We start from the raw sequence: 11,502 nt of genomic DNA on the forward strand, positions 1-11,502 counted from the left end.
AAACCCAAAAAGGCTATGCAAAAAAAAAAAAAAGTTCATGAAGAAGAGATGAGGAATTTTAATGTGGATGGCATTTGATCATTTTTTTGGTGGTCCTGTGGTTCTGTGGTTCGTCCTCCTCGGGTTATTTTCGGTTGTTTTATTGTTCTTGTTTGTTTAGTTTTTAGCCGAGCTAGGTTAGTTTGGTTGATTGGTGTGTTGCCTTGAGGCTTAATTGGTTTGTTGTCGGTTTTTTGGTTTTGTGTTTGTTTCCCATATCTCTTAAGCCTTTATCGATTTGATGATGTCCTATTATTGTAAATTTCATGTTTTCTCGCAAAAAGAAAAATAATAAAAATAAAAAAGAAAAATAAAAAATGAAATGACTTAAACATTGGACTGGGTGTAAGATATCTAGGATAGTTAGAGTAAAATTGATCAATCTCCCTACAAGCTTGTGATCTTCGAGGGAGTTGATGTATGTTTGTAACCCAATAGACCAGACTAAGATAAAAGCTTCATATAGTTTGTGGTAAACATAACCCATCTTTTGAATGTCTCCCTTCCATACCAAAAAAAAAACTTTAATTTACCTAGAATTTTAACAACAATTTTGTACCAAGTAACTGTTAGACTTTGTCAAATTCAACTAATCGAAAAGGGTGTAGGTGGAGAATAATGATTTACGAAGTATCATACTTTTCCTCATGCGTGTGCAAATCTGTAGTGGAAGATTACATTGGGACGGACGTAACATAATTTATCGTATTAGTGTTATGGTAGACTTTTCGCTATATTAGAAATGATTAGCCAGTGTTATGGTAGAGTGTTCATTATATTAAAATTGATTAGCTAGTGTTATAACAGGACATACTAGTAAGTAGTCCGGAAGCAGGCTTAGACACAATGGATGAGTCGAGTGACATCAACAACTATCATGTGACCACATCGACAAATGAAACACCACCAAATCTGGAGGGACCGGGACCCGCGCCGGGACAAGGACCCGCTCCTGGACAGGGACCCGCTCCGGGACAGGGACCCGCGCTGGGACAGGGACCCGTGCAGGGACAAGGACCCGTGCCGGGACAAGGACCCGCGCCAGGACAAGGACCAGCGCCTGGACAGGGACCCGCTCCGGGACAGGGACCCGCGCAGGGACAAGGACCCGTGCCGGGGCAAGGACCCGCGCTGGGACAAGGACCCGTGCCGGGACAAGGACCTGCGCTGGGACAAGGACCCACGCCGGGACAAGCTGCGAGTGTACTCAGGCTTCCACGTCAAGATCTTTTTGCTGGTAAGTTACACTCTCTTCGTAGCATATTTATCATTCACATTTCTATTTTAGTTCGTCCCATTTTAAATACACACTTCAATAGAAAGATACTGGAGTAGTTATTATTCACTTTATCAGTACAGCTGTACAGGATGGTATAGTATAACTTAGTAATATGATACATGCAAATAATATCAGATCAAGTGGCTATATCCATTTGATTACTTATGATTATTTCACATTTTTCTAGTTCTTGATAATTTTTTCAGTAACGATTTTTTTTTTTTTTTTAAATTCTTAGATGATAGAAGACAGGATTTCATTCACATATGTTCTCCCCTATATAAAGCAGCGATCGAAGGTGTTTGGGAAACAGCTAATGAAATCATGCAGCAATTCAATCAAAATCAAAATCAAAATCAAGATGGTAGACCACCACTGGTACATTATGCCATCACTGATAACTGTGAAACAATACTTCATATTGCTGCATCGTCTTCTCGAAACACAGATTTTGTGCGGAATCTTGTTCGGGATATGGAGCCCGAAGATTTGCTGTATCAGAATCTGAGTAAGAACACTGCCCTTTGTTTGGCAGCTATGACAGGAAATGTAGATATCGCAACAATTATGGTGAATAAGAACCGAGAGTTGCTGACAATTGATTTTGAATCACATATTACACCACTTTATATTGCTGCTCTATATGGAAAGCGTGACATGGTAAACTATCTCTATGATGAAACAAGACGTCAAGGAGGTCCATACACGCATTACAAATGGGTTTGCTTAAAATGTGTGGAGACTGATCTATTTGGTAATCGTTTTCTTTTCGTTTTTAAATACAAATTAAATTGATAGATAGTTATGTTTACACCTAAAACAGAGACTGCGTCTACTTTATAGATAAGCTAGTGTCATTAGGCCTAATTTTAGCATAAATATCATTTAAGTGTTGTACTAATTGCTTTAAAAATTGTATTATTTTACACTTCATGACACTTTACCTTTTAGATAGTATAATTTTAGCATAAATATCATTAAATTGTTGTACTAATTGGTTTAAAAATTGTATTGTATGTTCTTCATACTTTACCTTTTAATAGTAAAATTCATGACACTTTACCTTTTAGAGATAGTACTCCGTATAATTTTAGCATAAATTTCATTTAGACCATTCACAGTGGTGCCGCTGTGATGGGGCGTGATGAGGTGTTTTTGTGGGGTATAGTGCTGATTTGGCAAAGGTGATGGCGTGATGACGTAATGGAGTTTGTAGTGAGATGGCGTGATGGTTATGTGATGGGGTATTTGGTCCCACATTTTTATTTAATGTGAGGGGTATATAGATAAATAAATCAGCAAAATGAGGTGGCAATCCCTCATTCGATACTCACCCAAGTGATGCAACGATCACGCCAACGGATTTTTGGCTCCATCACGCCCCATAGTGGCGTGATGGAGGCGTGATGGTGGTAATTTCTAGGTGATAACGCTACACTAGGAATGGTCTTAAGTGTTGTAGTAATTGCTTTAATAATTGTATTATTTTATTGTTCATCACACTTTACCTTTTAATAGTATAAAAATAAATATCATATTGTTTTTTTTTTTTTTTTCTTCATACTTCTATTGGTTACGACTCATTAAGTAAGTGATCACTTTTAAAATGCTATGTAGATGTTGCACTACGAATATTTCCAGAAATCCCAGACAATGATGGTGCTAACGAGATTCGGGATATACTTGGAGTTTTGGCTCGAAAAGCTTCGGCATTTGAGGAAACTAAGCAAGATCTTATGAGTAGTAGTAATTTTCAATTTGTTTATTATTATCGTCGTTATCAACGTCTATGTTCTGATGGACTTGGTCCTTCTTGCACCTGAAATGACCAGATCACAAAGGGCAATCAATCAATCAAAGAAAAACACATGGACATATATGTGTGATAAAACACATAAACAACAAATCAGAAGGACAGGCTTGTTATTTAACGTTTATATTATTACTTGTATATGGTTTCATATTTGATGATCATTTTTTTTTTATTTTTTTTCAGTGATGGGTTGCTTCAAGGGGAGACCACATCCAAACACAGGCGAAGCAATGAAATTACTAGATCTAATTTTGACACGTTCCGAGACATGGCCAAAACAAGTATTACATAATAGACTCAGAGGCCCTGTCACCATCATAAATCGAATAGGAACATACCCTGCCCGGATACTTTTTATTGCTGCTGAAATGGGCAACATCAAATTTCTAGTTGAGCTTTTTCGCAAATATCCTGATCTTATTTGGAAAGTAAACGACAATAAACAAAATATATTTCACGTTGCTGTCTCTCACCGCCATGAAAGTATCTACAATCTATTATACGAGATTGGCTCAATGAAGGATTTAATAGTTGCTCAGAAGGACCGAGATGAGAATACTTTGTTGCATATTGCTGCTAAAAATGCAAAAAATAACCGGCTACAAGATGTCTCGGGAGCAGCTTTTCGGATGCAACGTCGATTGTTATGGTATAAGGTACAATATCCGATTATCCTCCCACTCATACACTACAAGTTAGGAACCATATATATGCACATTTTTCCGTCATCCATAAAGAACTCTTAAACGAGGTCTTAATTATCTCATACTATGTTGTAGGAAGTAGAGTCTATGATACCTCCACATTATACAGAAAAGAGAAACAAAGATGGCCTCACACCAAGCGAACTATTCAGCCAGACCCACAACAAGTTACTTATTGAAAGTGAGAAGTGGATGAAAGGAACAGCTAGTAAATGCATGTTGGTTGCTACACTGATAGCCACAGTAGTATTTGGAGTTGCTTTTACTATTCCAGGTGGATATGAACAGAATCACGGTTATCCAATATTCCGTCACAACCCAGTCTTCATAGTGTTTGTAGTGCTAGATGCGATATCTTTAATCTTGTCTGCAACTTCCATACTCGTGTTCTTATCAGTCCTCACTTCACGTTACGCGCTAGAGGATTTCAAAGAATCATTACCCAAGAAACTAATGGTAGGTCTAACCTTGCTTTTTCTCTCTATATTGACCATGATGATTGCTTTCAGTGTCAGCTTCTTCGTGTTGTACCATCACAAGTTCAATCTCTTCATAGGAGGTTCAATTAGTGTACTTGCTCTTTTACCTATCGTTGTGTATGGCCTACTACATTTTCCTCTTCTAAAGGACATGTATCACTCGACATATGGTTCAAAGTCTCTCTTTAACCCGAAGAAACAGATGCTTTACTATAAAAATCCAACTGTTTGATGGTTGTACATGATCCGTTCAAGTTTTGACGATTCATTAAACATTTCGTTTTGTATGGCACTTTCTTTTTAAACTGAATGCAAATGTATTTCTCGTATTGATTGTTATATGTAAACTTTGTCATTTTATCTTTTTTTGGGTAAGAGGATTTACGGGTATATATAATGTCCACTATATGGTTGCTGAAGTTATGGACCATATTTTCCTTGAATTTTTTTTTTTTTTTTTTTTTTTGAATAGTTGTTATTTTGAAGTAGTTTACAGAAATACTTTTTTTTTCAAAAAAAAATTTTGTAATCGTAGAGAATGTGATGACCCGGAAATTTCCGACCAAATTTAAATTTAATCTTTATATGATTTCGACGCGATAAGCAAAGTCTGATAAGTTGAATCTCAAAAATTTTAGAACTACATTCCCTTAATCAATTACCCTTTGATTGTGCTTGACGATTCACGAACATTTATGTGTATATAGACATGTATATATATATATATATTATATAGTTATATTAATTAAAAACGTTATCAAAGTATTAGATGTATAATACTTTACGTAAACGTATTTGTTTCAATATATGTTTAATATAATTATCGGCGGAAGTATATGATAATAGCAAATGATTGAATTATCAGATACATTGTGATATGATTACGTGTCTCTGTTGTGAGGTCCATTATGATTTAAGAAATCTATTCTTTTTAACGGTATTCGGAATAATTGGTAATGTGATTCACAAGTAAGAACAATGTGTCAATTAACAAGTGTTAGACAAAAGTTAGTGGAGAACTAAATTTCAAAATATTCAATTAATTTTGTTCCAAAAGTACGAAAACGTTTTTCGATATAATAGAACTTGATTATTAAAATGTTTTTATTTAAATAACGTAATTTGAATATATACGATAAATAGGAATATTAATTATCAGAATTAAATATATAAATAACTTGCAACGTGTATTTAAAATGTATTTATATATAGAGTATATATATGTGTTCGAAATTATTTTGTAAACGATAGTAGCACTCGTTTATTTTTCCGTTTGATAATTAAATATTTCAATTATATATAAGATGTACAAATTTATATTTTTTTTCTAAAAGATATATACTTTACAATATGATAAAGTATAATAGTAATTTAGATATAAAAAGTTTCGATATTATTAACATATTCTAAGAGATAACGAGAAGATGAATTATAGAAGCAATTGACCAAAATACTTAATTGATTAAGTTACATTTCGAGTAATATAGTTTATCGATGATTAAGTATTACAAAATTAATAATATGTGATATTAATATATTAAATGTAATTACAAGTTAAAAATAAAGTGGTTATACTAATATTATTATTACTTTCATAATTATTATTAATATTAATATAAATATTAATATCAGTATTATGAATATTATTATTTTCATATGATATATAGATATAAAAATTGATGCATTATTATTATTAATATTATTTATATTATTATTATCATTATTATTAATATCATTATTAGTATTATTAATTATTATTATCATTAATATAATTACTAATATTATTATTAATATTATTAGTATTATCATTAGTACTAAAATTATTAAAATAATTGTCGTAATACAATTTATTATTATTATCATTAAAATTATTATTAATATTAATAATATATTTATTAATTATTAAATAATAAATATAAAAACAAATAAATAAACGAAATCTGTTACATTTTCCTTTCAGCTGTCAAATTTCCCTTCTTTCTCGTGATTCAATGTCGACAAGTTGATAAATGAGCTGGAAAGCGAATCTTCGCGATCGCGAAGATACAAGGGAGAGTGATGACACGATCGCAGAACACCCCATTCGAAAAATGCTTATAAAATTCAATCGTATTCTGCTGAATCCTCACACTTTCACCACTTCACTGCTGCACCTGCTTTCTGCTTCATGTCTATTTCGAAAACTAAACAAACCAATTATTTTCTTCACTCCATGACTACCGTGAACCACCATCACCGAACACCACCACCAATCACCACCTTTTCTCTCCCTCCCTCTCTTATTCGTGAACCACTTTCACTCGCCACCACTTTTCTTGTTTTCCTTCTGTTTCTTTTCTGTTTCTGTCGCAAACAACACCACCACAAAACATGTTGCATATTCGTTACTGTGTTGTGTTGATGCTGTTTTAATTTAAAACGCGAAATGAAGAAGTATGATGGTGATTTACGACGATACTTAATGATGACGGGTGAAGATGATGAACAGTGATGATGGTGATAATGGTAAGCATGAAGATAATGATGGGCCATGATGATGATGAACGGGTCACAGTTGTAGTGATCCGAACTTTTCCATGTTTATATATATTAAATGAAATTGTTATTTACTTGATTAAGTGTTTCCAACATGTTAAGCAATCAAACTTGTTAAGACTTGATTAATTGAAATAGGTTTCATATAAACAATTGACCACCCAAGTTGACCGGTGATTCACGAACGTTAAAACTTGTAAAAACTATATGATGACATATATATGGATATATATATATATATATATATATATATATATATATATATATATATATATATATATATATATATATATATATATATATATATATATATATATATATATATATATATAGTTAACATGATATTATGATAAGTAAACATATCATTAAGTATATTAACAATGAACTACATATGTAAAAACAAGACTACTAACTTAAGGATTTCGAAACGAGACATATATGTAACAATTATCGTTGTAACAATATTTAACTGTATATATATCATATTAAGATATATTAATACATCATATTATCACGATAATGTAATAATTTAACATCTCTTTAGATTTAATAAACAATGGGTTAACAACATTTAACAAGATCGTTAACCTAAAGGTTTCAAAACAACATTTACATGTAACGACTAACGATGACTTAACGACCCAGTTAAAATGTATATACATGTAGTGTTTTAATATGTATTCATACACTTTTGAAAGACTTTAAGACACTTATCAAAATACTTCTACTTAACAAAAATGCTTACAATTACATCCTCGTTCAGTTTCATCAACAATTCTACTCGTATGCACCCGTATTCGTACTCGTACAATACACAGCTTTTAGATGTATGTACTATTGGTATATACACTCCAATGATCAGCTCTTAGCAGCCCATGTGAGTCACCTAACACATGTGGGAACCATCATTTGGCAACTAGCATGAAATATCTCATAAAATTACAAAAATATTAGTAATCATTCATGACTTATTTACATGTAAACAAAATTACACATTCTTTAGATCTAATCCATATACCAACGACCAAAAACACCTAAAAATACTTTCATTCTTCAATTTTCTTCATCTAATTGATCTCTCTCAAGTTCTATCTTCAAGTTCTAAGTGTTCTTCATAAATTCTATAAGTTCTAGTTTCATAAAATGAAGAATACTTCCAAGTTTGCTAGCTTACTTCCAATCTTGTAAAGTGATCATCCAACCTCAAGAAATCTTTCTTATTTACAGTAAGATATCTTTCTAATACAAGGTAATACTCATATTCAAACTTTGATTCAATTTCTATAACTATAACAATCTTATTTCGAGTGGAAATCTTACTTGAACTTGTTTTCGTGTCATGATTCTGCTTCAAGAACTTTCAAGCCATCCAAGGATCCTTTGAAGCTAGATATATTTTTCTCATTTCCAGTAGGTTTATCCACAAAACCTGAGGTAGTAATGATGTTCATAACATCATTCGATTCATATATATAAAACTACCTTATTCGAAGGTTTAAACTTGAAATCACTAGAATATAGTTTAGTTAATTCTAAACTTGTTCGCAAACAAAAGTTAATCCTTCTAACTTGACTTTTAAAATCAACTAAACACATGTTCTATATCTATATGATATGCTAACTTAATGATTTAAAACCTGGAAACACGAAAAATACCGTAAAACCGGACATACGCCGTCGTAGTAACACCGCGGGCTGTTTTGGGTTTGATAATTAAAAACTATGATAAACTTTGATTTAAAAGTTTTTCTTCTGGGAAAATTATTTTTCTTATGAACATGAAACTATATCCAAAAATCATGGTTAAACTCAAAGTGGAAGTATGTTTTTCAAAATGGTCATCAAGACGTCGTTCTTTCGACTGAAATGACTACCTCTTACAAAAATGACTTGTAACTTATATTTCCAACTATAAACTTATACTTTTTCTGTTTAGATTCATAAAATAGAGTTCAATATGAAACCATAGCAATTTGATTCACTCAAAACAGATTTAAAACGAAGAAGTTATGGGGAAAAAAAGATTGGATATTTTTGATTGTTGTAGCTACGGGAAATATTGTAACAATTCTATACAAATCATATCCTAGCTAACTTATATTGTATTATACATGTATTCTAATATATTATGTAATCTTGGGATACCATAGACACGTATGCAAATGTTTTGACATATCATATCGACCCATCTATATATATTATTTGGAACAACCATAGACACTCTATATGCAGTAATGTTGGAGTTAGCTATACAGGGTTGAGGTTGATTCCAAAAATATATATACTTTAAGTTGTGATCTAGCCTGAGACGTGTATACACTGGGTTGTGGATTGGGTCAAGATAATATATATCAATTTATTTCTGTACATCTAACTACGGACAACTAATTGTAGGTTACTAACGAGGACAGCTGACTGAAAATATTTAAAACATTAAAACGTATTAAAAATGTTGTAAATATATTTTGAACATACTTTGATATATATGTACATATTTGTTATAGGTTCATGAATCGACCAGTAGCCAAGTCTTACTTCCCGACGAAGTAAAAATCTGTGAAAGTGAGTTATAGTCCCACTTTTAAAATCTAATATTTTTGGGATGAGAATACATGCAGCTTTATAAATGTTTTACAAAATAGACACAAGTACATGAAACTACTTTCTATGGTTGAATGATCGAAGCCAAATATGCCCCTTTTGCTTGGTAGCCTTAGAATTAGAGAACATCACTAATTTTGAGAATTAGTGCACGCCTAATTGACGCGAATCCTAAAGATAGATCTATTGGGCCTAACAAACCCCATCCAAAGTACCGGATGCTTTAGTACTTCGAGTTTTATATCATGTCCGATGGATGTCCTGGAATGATGGGGATATTCTTATATGCATCTTGTTAATGCCGGTTACTAGGTGTTCACCATATGAATGATTTTTATCTCTATGTATGGGATGTATATTGAAATATGAAATCTTGTGGTCTATTATTACGATTTGATAAATATATAGGTTAAACCTATAACTCACCAATATTTTTGTTGACGTTTAAAGCATGTTTATTCTCAGGTGATTATTAAGAGCTTCCGCCGTTGCATGCTAATATATGGACAAGATTTGGAGTCAGCATGCTTGTATAATATTGTTTAAAACTGCATTCGAAATTTACTTTGTTGTAACATATTAATATTGTAAACCAATATGTATTGTTAGTGTGTAAGTGTGATATTTTTTTAGATTATCATTTCTGATAATCTAGGTGGTGTCCTTTTAACCTTGTCGATAAAATAAAGGTTATTGTTTGTTTTTAAAAACGAATGCAGTCTTTGAAAAACGTCTCATATAGAGGTCAAAACCTCGCAACGAAATCAATTAATATGGAACGTTTATAATCAATATGAACGGGACATTTCAGTTGGTATCCGAGCGTTGGTCTTAGAGAACCAAAAATTTGCATTAGTGTGTCTTATCGAGTTTGTTAGGATACATTAGTGAGTCTGGACTTCGACCATGTTTTCTTTAAAAACGATTGCTTAACACTTTTGTTGGAAACTATATATTAGTAACATGTAAATATTATGTGATATATTAACCTCTTAATGTGTTTGATATTGTGTGATAGATGTCTACGACTAGTACAAATCCCATCGACTCACCTGATAATAATGAAGAGTCGAATATACTTTGGGAAGATTCACAAATTCCCGAAGAGGAACCAGAAGAGGAGGAACCGGAAGAGGAGGAACCGGAAGAAGAGGAACCGGAAGAGGAGGAACCGGAAGAAGAAGAGGTTCTGGAGGAAGAAATATTGATACATACAGTAAATCGATTAAATAAAAGAAAATCCTCAACCAACGGACCAACGTTAAAAATGGTCAATGGTGTTTCCGCCGAGGAAGCAAATTATTGGGAAGATTACCAATTTTCCGATGAATCGGATCCCGATGAGGATTTCGATGATATTATAGAAATTACCTCGACCCAATTTAATAAAGCAAAAGAAAATAATAAGAGAAAAGGTATAAAAATAGAGAAACCTGATTCCAACCCCGATGAACTTTATGTTTATCGGCAACGTCCGTATTTCCTAAATTGTAACAATAACCCGGGAACCTCTAAACCACCAGGTTTTTCTAAACCATTGTGAAAAACGACAGCTCGTATTAGAGGAACACCATATATCCCTAGAAAATTAGGAAAACGAACCAAGTCCGAAGAAGAAGAAACCAGTGATTCAGATTAGAGGATTGTAATCATGTTGTGTATTATGTGTATTGTAGTGTGCTTGTACTTTTATGTTATATGTAAAAATTGCTTGTATTGTTTGTTAATTATCTTTTATGAATCTAATCCTTGTCTATTTTACAGTATAAAAACAAAATGGACGTTAAGGGTAGACAACCGAATATTTTAGAAGACCTACCAGAGGATATGATTGAGGAAATCTTGTCTAGAGTCGGTCAGAATTCATCAGCACATTTAGTTATGGCGAAATTAACTTGTCAAACATTTGAAAGACTTTTCAGAAATGCCTTAGTTTATAAAAGGCTTTCCTTTGATAGGTGGGGTATATCACATTGGGGAGACCGTAAGTTACGCAGTGTTTTCTTTAAAGCGTTAAATGCAGGGAACCCAAATGCAATTTTACGCTACGGG

The 11,502-nt window shown here is 32.6% G+C and overlaps 1 protein-coding gene across 1 annotated transcript; it reads left to right on the forward strand.

Annotated features, from left to right (window-relative positions):
* Positions 1-885: 885 nt before the first annotated feature.
* On the forward strand, positions 886-4,572 carry LOC139842163 (uncharacterized). Its single transcript, XM_071832335.1, has 5 exons — positions 886-1,276; positions 1,557-2,072; positions 2,936-3,064; positions 3,315-3,787; positions 3,911-4,572. The coding sequence occupies exons 1-5, from the start codon at positions 886-888 to the stop codon at positions 4,544-4,546; spliced, it is 2,145 nt and encodes a 714-aa protein (XP_071688436.1). The 3' UTR covers positions 4,547-4,572.
* Positions 4,573-11,502: the final 6,930 nt, after the last annotated feature.

Source organism: Rutidosis leptorrhynchoides, chromosome 4 (assembly GCF_046630445.1).
Source record: "Rutidosis leptorrhynchoides isolate AG116_Rl617_1_P2 chromosome 4, CSIRO_AGI_Rlap_v1, whole genome shotgun sequence".
Classification (NCBI taxonomy): Eukaryota; Viridiplantae; Streptophyta; class Magnoliopsida; order Asterales; family Asteraceae; genus Rutidosis; species Rutidosis leptorrhynchoides.